Genomic DNA, 13,175 nt, shown 5'->3' with positions numbered 1-13,175 from the left:
ACGCTCAACCGCAGTACCTTGCACTAACCTGAAATTTTTATGTTTAAGCCACGAAGGAAACCACAGTTTCAACCGCAGACAGGGTGGTTGGCGGTAGCATGTGACGTGAGCCAGCCTTTCCTGTTGAGATAAACAGTGACTTTGCAACCAGACAGACCTGAAATTTGGCGTCCCCGCTCAGCCACACACCAGCCCTGTGACTTTGGGCGAGTTAGGTAGCCTCCCTGAGCCAAAGCTTTCATGTTTACAAAATGAAACGAATGATCGTATCTACCTGTTTTGAGGATAAAGCGGGAAAATACATAGAGAACACTTAGCCCGTGACCGCCGAGTTAGTAAGTGGCGACTGATATTGTTGTAGGCAGCTGAGGTCAACTTTGATACGTTAAGAGAGAGAAAGCTCCCAGCGAACGCAGTAGCAGAAACTTATATCGCGCACATTTGTTCTGGCCTCCCCGTGTTTTGCCTACAGCACCCCCACTCGGCACCAGCAACATTTCGGTAGCTCCCTGACCGCCTCGGGTCCAAACTTGTCCTTGTTCGCCACGCTGATGCATTTCTCCTTTGCGAAATGTCATCCCACAGAGTCGGTCTCCTGGGTAATCCGACAGTTTCATTGGCACAGCGCCAGGAATGTGTACATCTCCCTGGAAGGGCCATTCCACCCAGGAAGTCTATATCCGGATAATGACAGGATTAGGGCGGGTCGGTGGGGTGCGGGGGGGATGGCCCTGCAGCAGCTAAGGAAAGGAGCTGCCCTCCCAGGGTGAGGGCACTGTTGCCCTTTGTCATATGACACTCACTCTATCAGAAGACCCTACTGCTGGCATGTTAAATGGGGTCATGATCTGCCACTCACTCTGTTGAGATACAAAGTACGTAAAAGCAAGATCCCATGAGGTGCTTTCAGAAGGTTGGGAAGGAACCGAGGTGACTTCCAGGTGCTGTCTACCAACCCCTGTCACGGCCAAACCACCTGCTGTTGGCGTTACGGCCGCCTCCCCTGCGGTTCCCAAGGCTCCCAGTGACGGGCCACCACGGGATGAGCATGTCTCCTTGCTCACAGCCATTCCGGGTTCTTCGGTCGCACCAAGCTTTACTGAGCGAGAACGGACATTCCGCTCGTTCTCCAGAGACCTGGAAAGGAGACCCCACTCTTCCGTCCCATTACTGAACTTCCATGAGCTTTTCTACTGCATTCACCCTCCAGCGGCCCATTGGATTCCCACCACTACCCTCACCGCTGTCTTCTTCCTTCTGTCTAGATTGTGGCCGCCATCCTCGCCATCGCTGGGATCGTGATGATGACCTATGCGGATGGCTTCCACAGCCACTCTGTCATCGGCATAGCGCTGGTGGTGGGCTCTGCGTCCATGTCTGCCCTCTACAAGGTAAGAACGCGCAGAGCAAGCTCCCTGAGCTTTCCCGGGAGAGAACAGCGGGCCTCTGCATGGCTGGCCCAGCACCTTTGGGGCGCCTTGATGGCACCTGTGTTTTAAGGTGAGCAGCATACAGACTTGTAGTGATGAGGTGTGCACCTGCTCTTGGCTTTGGCTCTCTAGATCTGGCCATCGGCGGCCGTATCTTTGCAGTACTGGGGATAACATAGATGGAGCAGTGGATCGGCAGTGTCAGATGTCGGTGACTTCATGGTTTGGCAAGGACTGGAGGAGGATCAGGGGCCCTAAAGGGCTGGTTCGGTGTTGGGGGAGATGACTTCCCACCAGGTCTGACGTGAAGATTTAAATACCCGGTGCAGCCTTGTCAATGAAATCTTTCATCCCATGGTTTGTGCAGCTACCCGTACTCAGCATGAATCCATGATGCATTTGGAGCACTGCCCGGAGATCTGAAGAACAACTACTATGATATGGGGATTATAACCTATTTTTGACAAAATGTTGGGAAGTGCTGGAAAGCATGTCCCAACTGCAGGTGTGGATGGGATCATTTAAAAAAAAAAAAATTTAACATTTACTTATTTTTTTTTAACGTTTATTTTTTTTTGAGACAGAGAGAGAGACAGAGCGTAAACTGGGGAGGAGCAGAGAGAGAGGGAGACACAGAATTGGAAGCAGGCTCCAGGCTCTGAGCCATCAGCCCAGAGCCCGACGCAGGGCTCGAACTCACGGACCGCGAGATCGCGAGATCGTGACCTGAGCCGAAGTCGGACGCTTAACCGACTGAACCACCCAGGTGTCCCAACATTTACTTATTTTTGAGAGAGAGACAGGGTGCGAGTGGGGGAGGAGCAGAGAGAGAGGGAGACACAGAATCCGAAGCAGGGTCCAGGCTCTGAGCTGTCAGCACAGAGCCGGACACGGGGCTCGAACTCACAAACCGCGAGATCATCACCTGAGCTGAAGTCAGATGCATAACCTACTGAGCTGCCCAGGCGCCCCTGGATGGGACCAGTTTTGATCCCCACTCTCTGCTCCCCCACCCCATCATGGCTTCTGGCTGCTCTCCCTCCTCCTTCCCTTTCTTCCTCTCTCCTTCTTTTATGTCCATGGTGAAGAATGCAAATAGTCTCTGATCTCCAAGCTGGGAGCCTGATCTGGAGGTTTCGAGGAGGATCCAGGGAGGAGTGAGGATTTAGCCTTGACACGTACCGGCCCTTTGGGGATCCAGACAGTAGGACAGAGAAAATGATGTATGGTAGAGAGGTATAAGAAAAGGCACTTTTTCCCAGCTCTGTGCGTAAGACATTTTGTGGTTTGGGAATGCGAAATAACGGCACCTTCCCATCCTTCATCAGCTCCCTGCCCTCACTGCCCACAGAGAGACGCACACAGGCCATCTTCCTTCTCCGGAACACAGCTCGCCAAGAGGATGTGATAGGCCCACGCCGCTCTGAGACTTCAAAGACGCTATTCAAATGCAGAAAATAGGACAAGGCCACACTCGGCTGCACTCGATTAGCTGCGTGCTAATGGGAAGCAGAGGGCACGCGGAAATGCAATCAATCCACAATGAGCACAAATAACGCTGATTTTGATTCCCATTTCCCATCTCCTCCCCTGCCCCCTCCTGACGCAGAGGGGCTAGCGGGTGGAAGCCTGAGCAATTTATTTCCCTCTTCGTGCTCCTTGCACGTATGCCCAGAAATACCTGAAAGACTTGAGAACTGGCTGAGAAAAGGAAGAAGCAGGCAGGGTAGGAGGAGACTCCAGCTCGACTCAGATCAGTTAGTTCCCTGGTTGTGGATCGTTCCCTGAAGGCTGCCTCTGTAATCCCAGCTTCCCAGCCTCCAGGCACATCTTTCCCTCTCTCTCCGGCCCTCACACATTTGAAATATGCACAAACAAGAAAAGGTGTAAGAACTCAGAGTGGGGCAGGCGCGTTCCACTAAAACCCTTGCCGGTTCTGGAATGAGGTGGCGGGATGGAGCAGAGATGAGCTGAGTGTTACAGTCCCTCTACCTTCGATTTGCAGAACATGGCTTTGCAGCCAAAGCTCTTTTCACTGAGGGCAAGCTGTGTTGTGCAAAGTCAGAGATCCATCAGACGAACGATAGTCACTTGTAATTTCTGTGGCTTCCTCCTCTTCAGACTCTCTGAACCTGGCATGTCGTGTGATAAATGCAACACAGACAGGGGCACCTGGGTGGCTCAGTTAGCTGAGGGTCCGACTTTGGCTCGTGTCGTGATCTCATGGCTCATGAGTTTGAGCCTTGCGTCGGGCTCTGTGCTGTCAGCTCGGAGCCTGGAGCCTGCTTCGGATTCTGTGTCTCCCTCTCTCTTTTTCGGCCCTTCCCCACTTGTGTGCTCTCTCACACGCACGCGCTCTCGCTCTCTCTCTCTCTCAAAAATAAGTAAACACTCAATGAACACAACACAGACAAATGAAGCCTAGCGTGAAAACCCATGAGTCCTGAAGATGCCTTCGATGAGGCCAGAGATCCGTAACTCTTCATTATGGCGCTACTGAGATTTGGATATGTGTACAGGTGCACATAGGTCAGACCCCACCACCTTTTCCATGAAGCCTGGTAAGGTAGGATTTACCCTTCACGTGGCTGCAGTCCTGTGGTCCAGCCCAGCCTCATCGGGTGCATTCTACTCCCCCTGTGACAAGGTGACGTCTGGGGCGAGTCTTCACCCGGCCTCCTCTGCTTCCTCCGGCAGGTTCTGTTCAAGCTCCTCCTGGGCAGTGCTAAGTTCGGAGAAGCCGCCTTATTTTTGTCCATTTTGGGTGTGTTTAACATCCTCTTCATCACCTGTATTCCCGTCATCCTCTACTTTACCAAAGTGGAATACTGGAGCTCCTTCGATGACATTCCATGGGGAAACCTTTGTGGATTTTCAGTCCTCTTATTGAGTGAGTGTCGATCACCCCGTCAGAATCCCCGCCGTCAGAAGCAACGATGGGTGAACAGGACCGGGCAGCTCAAGGGGCATCTGCAAACCCATGCCCTGAAGAAGAAAAGCATTCTGTTGTTATGCTGAAATTCCCAGTGCTTTTCAAGATGGTTGAGTCTTTAAAGACTGTTAAGTCCTTGTAAAGGTGGCACTGGATTCTAATTCAGAACCACAGTCGAGGCAGTAGTAGCCATGGTCACTGCCGCTCTGAATAGTGACCTACTGATAACAGAACTGGTAACAGCATAGTCCCCGCGGGACCGGTAGGGAGTTGGCAAATAATACGTGCAAGGTTCTTAGAACAGTGTCTAATACACATCGGTGTCCAATAAATATTATCAGTTATCATCACTGTTAATATCATCGTCACCATTCCTTGATGGAAGGCGGGTCCTAGGCAGAAAAGTGGCCAAGAAGGTGCCTCGCCCAGTTTCCATCTAAAAATGCAGAACCCGAAGCGCCTGCCATGGTCACTGCCGGCAGAAAGCACCGGGATGTAGGATGAGTAGGATGGCCCCAGCCCTCTTTTCCAGTGCCTTCCCGCTGACCGCCTTTTCCGGATTTCTTTTCCCTTCTTCAGAGCTCAGGGAAGGGAGGAAAGCTACATAGTCAGGGTGTTGGACCCTAACCCCCACCCAAGGTCACTGAGTCAGTGGTAACTCCCGTGACTCCAGCCTCATCAGAGAAGGTGGGGTGGGACAGACCAGGGAGGCTGTAAAGTCCAGGGCCAGCCACGAATAACACCCTCTCTCTTCTTTATTTCAGCATTCAATATTGTATTAAATTTTGGAATTGCTGTTACGTATCCCACTCTGATGTCTGTTGGAATCGTCCTCAGTGTACCTGTGAATGCAGGTAAGCCAGTATGGCTTCCAATATCTGCTTGCACACACACACACACACACACACACACACACACACACGTGTGCATGCTTACAAACACACGTACTCACACACACTCTTGCTGTGCCTGCCATGGAAAGCGGGTTTAACCTTCTGTATAAAAAGAAAGCACTTAGGGGTGCCTGGGTGGCTCAGTCGGTTGAGTGTCTTGACTCTTGATTTCGGCTCAGGTCATGATCTCACGGTTCGTGGGATTGAGCCCCATGTCGGGCTTCATGTTGACAGCGTGGAGCCTGCTGGCTCTCTCTCAAAATAAATAAATGAAAAACGAAAGAAAGCAAGCACTTAGGTACAAGTCGGTGTTTCTCATATATGCGGTATTTCTCCAGAATGCATTGATTTTCACGTAGCACACCAAAGTGCAGCTAGTCTGAAGCCATCTCAGGGCTAACTGACGTGAGGACCGGAGAGGAGTATCATTCATATGAGTACGAAGCATAGAAAAATATGTAGCGGGAAGAAACTTTTAACTTTTGCAAGTGACTTTCTGGGGCAGAAAATGTGCTCAGGGTGTGATGGGTATGATGTAGGGTTTACAGACTGAAGGAGCGTGCATGTGATTCTCCACCTCCCCGGAGAGCGAGAGCCCTTTCCCCCGGTGACTCGAGACCTTGCTTTGTTTTCTGCTGGGGACAGTCGGCAGCTCTTCCAAAACTTTGTGGTCGCCTGCCCCCCACCTTCCCCCTTTCCTGGCTCATCCTGGTGGCAATTTCGGATTTTCTTCCCGTAGCTCCCCCCCACACACACACCTGACGCCCCCATATAACCTGTCGTTAGCCCGAGAAGGGTTTGTAAATCTCTTCTCTCTGTAGCACTCGCCCCGTTGACAGCTCTCAATTTCCAAAGCCTTTTCCTGTGATCTGGTTCCTCACCCCTCCTGTCCCACTTGTTCTGTATGTGCCTCACCCTGGCCCCAGACCCTCCTAGGGGTACTTCAGGGCAGCGTGTGGAAAAAGGCCTGGCAGGGGTGGCAGCACAGCACAGGCTCTGCCCACCTGGAGGATGGTGGTCCCAACCCATTGCCTTGCTGGGTCTTTGCTTGTCCCACCCAAATGTGAAGGTAGTACCTCCCCTCGGTCAATATCTCAAAAGGCTGAATGCGTCAGAGAGAGCTGGTAAGAAGCGGTCCTCACTGTGAGCCTCCAGACACTGCTGCCTTCTGGAAAATAACTTCTCAGCTTACCCCCTACCCCTTACGGCGTCTTTGTAGTCACGGCGTTCTTCACTTGGAGAAGGCGTATCACAGGTGGTTCCTAGACGGATGCTTACTTTGACCGTATCATACAGCCAGGGGTTTGAGAGAGAAATCAGCATCATTTCTCATCACTCACCTGCAACCTAGGAGTTTAATTCTGCGTCCAAGGAAGGGATCACATCCAATTCCCCAGTGGAAGAGAGGAGCAGAGGTGGCCACCGTTACCTGATGTGTCAGAGCGGAGCCGTTGGGTGGTTTCCCGACCCTCCCTGGCGCCTATCTGGGGCACAGCCCGTGGGCCCTGCTAATTGACTGTCCCCGTCCGTTGAATTCACAGAATGTTCCGCCATTATTAAAAATTAAAGCCTTGCTGAATTGCAGTGAGACAAAAGAGGCACTTTAGTTCCACAAAAGGGCTGCTGACAGTTTCTCTTCCCGTTTTAACTCTTAATCCTGTGTCTTTCTCTGCCTCCCCTAGTGGCAAGGTGAGAGGCAGGGAGGGGAGGCTGGGGGGAGGCAGGGAGAGTGGAGACCCGTGAGGGGAGAAGGCCAGAGCCAGGCCATGTCCGGGGCCACCTCCTGGCCCACACGTGGAGAGCCGGCGACCGCCGGCCAGCAAGGTGGCTTTCAAAGGCCGCGTGCTCGAAGTCAGCAAACGCTCTGTCACGAAGTGATAGAAAAGTAAGCAGTTGGTGTCTCTTGTGTAGAAGGCGGCCTCCAAATTTGCTTTGTCTGGCTTTTAATTAAGAACGCAGGGAAATAAAGAAAAAAAAGGAAAAAAGAAAAACCTTAATATCCCCAGTGGTTTTGACCATTCAGCTATGAAGAGAGTGATGGTGTGGCTTTTTATGACCGGACGTTAACCCTGCTTCTCACTGTGTTCCCTCACCCGATGTGGGTCGGGTATGAGCCATGTGCCCTGTGGACCTTTAATAAACTTGAATAGTCAGTGACGACCCAGGTGGCTTTGAAGTGTCGTGCTAATAACGGCCTGGGGCGGAACAAGAATTTATATTTATTATCTTCAAAACACCAGTGTGAGTTTGGCCTTTAAACCGTACCTATGCGGATATTGGGAAATAATGCTTTTAAATTATAAATACAAAACGTCATTGTAAAAAAAAAAAAAAAAAAAAAAAACATGAAAAGTACCAAAAATATAAAGAAAGCAATAATGTTTTCATTATCCTGCCCACCCCCCCCCCTCCCCCGGATCCTCGGGAGGTGGGCCAAAAATAATCGTCGGGGGGGGGGGGGTTCTCCAATTGCCCCCCCCCCACCACCATTTATTTTGCCTGTCACATAAATCAGTGCCTGAATTGAGGTGCCAGGTCAGTTTGGGGAAGTGACATACAAGCGCCAGGCTTATAAAATTGAGAGGCAGCCCCTGCCCGCAAGGAACGAAGCCACCCTGAGGAAGATCCTGTGGTCAAGGAAGACCGCTTCCTGCCGGCCCGCGAGGGGACGCCCCAGCCCCTGCGCCTGGCTCACCTCCCAGTAACCCGGCTTTTCTCGGTCTCGTGCAGTGGTTGATCACTACACCAGTAAGATCGTCTTCAACGGGGTCCGGGTCATCGCCATCATCATCATCGGCCTGGGCTTCCTCCTCCTGCTCTTGCCCGAGGAGTGGGATGTCTGGTTGATCAAGCTGCTGACCCGCCTCAAGGTGAGGAAGAAGGAGGAGACGGCGGAGGGCGCTGCAGACCCGGGCTCGGGACCTCAGATCAAGAACAGAAGAGCCCGCCCTTCGTTCGCCCGCTGACCGTGGGCCCTCCAGAACTCTGCGGCGAACGCTCACGCTCGTTGTTAGTGACTTGGGGGGTCTCTTCCTGGCGGGGGCCCCCTCGGTTTGGTAAGGTGTACATACCTGTACAGTTCCGGCAATCTGCGGTAAGTTATACGGTATTTATTGGCATGTCCAATTTGCTTGCTCTTTCTCCACATCAGACCTTTCTCCTAAGGTTACCAGTTCAAAATGAGAGCGACAAGAAGAGCCTCTCGGCCCTTTTTCAGTGAATGTAAAGCTGGTTACAGTTACCCTGGCATTGATTGTCCGGGGACGACGAGAGGCAGGGCCAAGTGTTCTGAATCTTAGCAACTGAAAATTACATTGCACACTGTGATTACTTTCCAGCTATGGTAGGGTCATATTTTGTTTTATACCAGAGCTGTATTCTTAATTTTAAGGGATCTCAACGAACCAAAAGCTGACTGTTCGGTCAATCTGGGCGGATGGAGGGATGGATGAGGACGTTAAGAGGTGAGGCGGCGAAGGGAAACGGACTGCAGAACCCATCGACTGCGGACTTAACCTCGGGGTGACGGTTGGAGGAGGACAGGCCCGCGCCGGGTGACAGAGAGGGAAAGAGAAGCCCAAGCCCCAGCTGGCTGCTCTCCTGTGTCTGTGTAAGATCATGCAAGAGAAATTACAGTGCCTTCTACAGAATTTTCGTCTTTACCTACGTGAAGCGAGGTGACATTGTAAGTCACTGGCGCCGTCTTCTCATTTAGGTGTAAAAATCTTTAGAAACCAATAAAACTATATATGTGTGTGTGTGTGTGTGTGTACAAAAAATGACAAGCTGGTGACCTGTGTAATGGCACATGGTTAGCGGTGTGCAATGCACATACAAGGTAGACTATGCCGGAGGTGAATTGCTTTCACTTCGTGACCAAGCTGGAAAAATTACTTCCTGAACCTGTAAACCTTTTTATGAAACTTTTAAAGCACCAGGCTGTTTACTTACACAATTTAGGTCTGCCAGAAAAATTCTATCTGTGATAGATCTTGTAAAGAGGGACAAGGGGGTTAGAGTTTACTATTTTTGAAGTTTACATTGTTACATACGAAATGGAGACCTTATTTTGAAATGTTGTCATAACCCAATGGTGCACTCTGTTAACCATGGAGTCTTTTGTTTCATAGGGGAAAGGGGCATTCGTGACCTGAACTTTTTAGCAAATTATTATTCTCAGTTTCCATTACCTGTTTGGCCAAACAGATGAATAAACTATTTAAAAAAGAAGCATTTCGTGCTGTGTTGGTGGCCCCGTTGTTGCATTCCCACGGTGCCCACTCCCACCCATTCCCGCTCCCAGCAGGTCCCACCCTCCCGCACCACCAAGGCATGAAAACCCACCCAGCCACCTCAAGGGGCGAAGATTCTCATTGTGACGACAGAGGTGACTGGCACAAAAGCAAAATGCAAAACAGCCCTCTGGGCCTCATACAAAATGTCTTGAGGCATCGTCTCCCTCCCCTCCTCCTCTCCCTTCACCCCCCTCTCCTTTCCCTCCAGGCGCCTGCCCCCTACTCAGCTCTGGGTGTTGCTTGTGTCTCTCTTTTTTCTGCACAGACTGCTTCCTCAGCTCACGTTGCCCTCATAGCTACCTCCAAGTGGCGGCCTCAGTCGCCATGTTGGCATGGCCTTCCAGCTCCACTCCCACCCCTCACTTCTGCCTCAGTGTCCTAACCTCGTTCTAGCTCTGTAGAGAATTTGAGGTACCAGCCTCAATATTCTGTTCCAGGCAGCTGCAGCCAGGGGCCGTGAGGTCCAATGTCTCTCATTCTGCAGCTGCAAACGGCCAGGTTCTCTAAGGATGGGGGGGTAGGGGCGGGAAGCAGAGAGGAGACGAGACGGCAAGCTTCTTCAGGACACGTCACCCTGCCAGCCACACCTAGAGTGACTATACACCATGCATCACTTGCTCCTTGGGGTCAGAACTGGTGACCTGATGCTCAACATCACTCATCATCATCAGGGAAATACAAATCCAAACCACAATGAGGTACCACCTCACACCTGTCAGAGTGGCTGACAGTGACAACTCAGGCAACAACGGATGTTGGCGAGGATGCGGACAGAGAGGATCTTTTTGCACTGCTGGTGGGAATGCAAACTGGTGCGGCCACTCTGGAAAACAGTATGGAGGTCCCTCAAAAAATTAAAAATAGAACAACCCTGCGACCCAGCAATAGCACATTTATCCAAAGGATACAAGTGTGCTGTTTGGAAGGGGCACATGTACCCAATGTTTATAGCAGCCAAAGTATGGAAAGAGCCCAAATGCCCATTGACAGATGAATGGATGAAGAAGATGTGGTTTATATATACAATGGAATATTACTTGTTGATCAAAAACAATGAAATCTTGCCACTCGCTCCAACATGAATGGAGTGTATTATGCTAAGCGAAATTAGAGAAAGACAAATATCATATGACTTCACTCATATGAGGACTTTAAGAGACAAAACAGATGAACATAAGGGAAGGGAAACAAAAATAATAACAAAAACAGGAAGGCAGACAAAACATAAGAGACTCTTAAATGTAGAGAACAAACTGAGGGTTGCTGGAGGGTTTGTGGGTGGGGGGTGGTGGGCTATATGGGCAAGGGGCATTAAGAAGGATGCTTGTTGGGGTGAGCACTGGGCGTTATACGCAGGGGATGAATCACTGGGTTCTGCTCCTGAAATCATTATTGCACTATATGCTAACTAACTTGGATGTAAATTAAAAACCAAAAATAAATTAGAGTAATAAGAACTGGTGAGTTGAGCTGTCCAAAGCAGAGAGCTCCCTGCCTGATGTGTCCAGTGTGTCCTGTGAGGGGGAACCCCTCAGCCCCCTTAGTGGAGCCTGGACGAGTCACCTCCATGATTTTGTTACGTCAGGGTGCCAAACAAACATTTCCTATGGAAGCCACAGCATGAAAAAGTTGGGAAAGTCTACACTAGAGAAGATTTACCCCACTCACCCATTTGGCCTAAAAGACGGTGAAGACCCAAAAGAATTGAAAGCAGGGACTCAAAGGGGTATTTGTCCACTAGGGTCATAGCAGCCTTATTCACAAAAGCCAAGGGGTGGAAGTACCACAAATGTCCATCAACAGATGAATAGATAAACAACATGTACACACAGTGGAATATTATTCAGCCTTAAAAAAAGAACATTCTGGGGCGCCTGGGTGGCACAGTCGGTTAAGCGTCCGACTTCAGCCAGGTCACGATCTCGCGGTCCGTGAGTTCGAGCCCCGCGTCAGGCTCTGGGCTGATGGCTCGGAGCCTGGAGCCTGTTTCCGATTCTGTGTCTCCCTCTCTCTCTGCCCCTCCCCCGTTCATGCTCTCTCTCTGTCCCAAAAATAAAAAAAAAATTTAAAAAATTAAAAAAAATAAAAAAAAAAGAACATTCTGACACACGGTACACCATGGATGGACATTGAAGACATAATGCTGAAAGAAAGAAGTCACAAAAGGACAAATACATGATCCACTTATATGAGGTACCCAGAATAGTCAAGTTCATAGACAAAGAAGTTTGGTCGCTAGCAGCTGGAAATGAAGAGTTTTCATTCAGTGGGGACAGGGTTTCAATTTTGTAAGATAAAAATGTTTTGGAGACAGATGGTGGTAACGGGGCACAGCAATGTGGAGGTACCCAGTGCCGCTGAAACGTACACCTGGAAATGCCTACATGGTAAATTTTATGTTATTTACATGTTATAATAATAAAAGAAATATATTAAAGGTGAGGTATGTGACATAAAAAGGTTAAAACTCTCAGGAATGGTTAATGGTCCTCTCAGGACATTATAAACACGAGTTGGAAGAGGGTTGAGGGGCTTTGAGAGCTTTCTTTCCAGAAAGGATACAAACCACATCTTCCCACCTCCACCCCAAGCAGGTTTCAAGGACTGGTGTGAGCTGTGGCTAACCCAGAAGGGGTCTATGAAGAGAAGAATCCCAGAAAAAGAGTCCCTTCCAATGGAACCATGGCGTGGCTTTGAGAAACAGGCTCCATCAGTGCTCTGTCTGGGGAATCGTCTGCCCTCTAGAGGCCAGTCTGGATAGCAATGAAAGGATTCTTCCAATTTTGCTCCTTTGAAGAGTAGAAGTAAAGACAGAAAGTACAAAGAGGATACGGGGCCTCTGCTGCTGATCAGGGTCCCAAAGACGCTTAGAAGCCTCCAATCCTACCTTCTCTGTCAGAATGTGGCCATTTGGAGCCAGAGGACACGAAGTGACCAGCCGCCTTGCCACATCGAGTCGCAGCTGTCTCTGGGAACTCATACCTGCTCTGCGGATGCTCAGGCTGAAGAGAAACAGGAGAGAAGAAACTGTTGCCAGAGAACCTACCACCCTGTAGAACGGGTGTGTTTCCAAATCTAGCTAGGGACGCATAATGTGGAGTTCTTCATACTCGATTTTGAAAATAAATGATTTGTTCTAAAATTGGAATGTGGTTGTGGTTGTACAATTCTGTGAATATTCTAAAATTCAGTTTCGGGGTGCCTGGGTGGCTCAGTCAGTTAAGCATCTGACTTCGGCTCAGGTCATGATTTTGACGTTTGTGAGGTCCAGCCCTGCTTCGGGCTCTGTACTGATAGCTCGGAGCCTGGAGCCTGCTTCAGATTCTGTGTCTCCCACTCTTTCTGCCCCTCCCCCACTCACGTTCTGTCTCTCTCTCTCTCTCTCTCTCAAAAATAAATAAACATTAAAATTTTTTTAAATAAAATTCAATTTTTCATACACTTCAAAGGGGAGAATTTTACAGCATGTGGATAATATCTCAATAAAGTGGTTTATTAGATAATAGATAAACGGTTGCCCCACAAAATGAGTTAAAATGCCTTTGCCAAAATCTTACAAGCAGAGAGGACATTTCCTGGGTAGTTGGCTTGGTGTTGGCTGCCCGGCATCTGATCCCTATTTAAA

The 13,175-nt window shown here is 49.8% G+C and overlaps 1 protein-coding gene across 3 annotated transcripts in view; it reads left to right on the top strand.

Moving 5' to 3' along the window:
* SLC35F3 (solute carrier family 35 member F3) overlaps positions 1 to 9,485 on the top strand; it is a 402,008-nt gene extending 392,523 nt beyond the window's left edge. For all 3 annotated transcript variants that reach the window (XM_045437335.1, XM_045437334.1, XM_045437336.1), the window contains 4 exons: positions 1,266 to 1,391; positions 4,128 to 4,320; positions 5,127 to 5,216; positions 7,986 to 9,485. In XM_045437335.1, the coding sequence (XP_045293291.1) occupies positions 1,266 to 1,391; positions 4,128 to 4,320; positions 5,127 to 5,216; positions 7,986 to 8,221 (645 nt within the window). In that variant the 3' untranslated portion in view covers positions 8,222 to 9,485. The remainder of the gene's footprint in view (positions 1 to 1,265; positions 1,392 to 4,127; positions 4,321 to 5,126; positions 5,217 to 7,985) is intronic.
* Positions 9,486 to 13,175: the final 3,690 nt, after the last annotated feature.

The sequence above is a fragment of the Leopardus geoffroyi genome, chromosome D2, assembly GCF_018350155.1.
Source record: "Leopardus geoffroyi isolate Oge1 chromosome D2, O.geoffroyi_Oge1_pat1.0, whole genome shotgun sequence".
Taxonomy (NCBI): domain Eukaryota; kingdom Metazoa; phylum Chordata; class Mammalia; order Carnivora; family Felidae; genus Leopardus; species Leopardus geoffroyi.
This window is presented reverse-complemented; position numbering and strand designations above follow the sequence as displayed.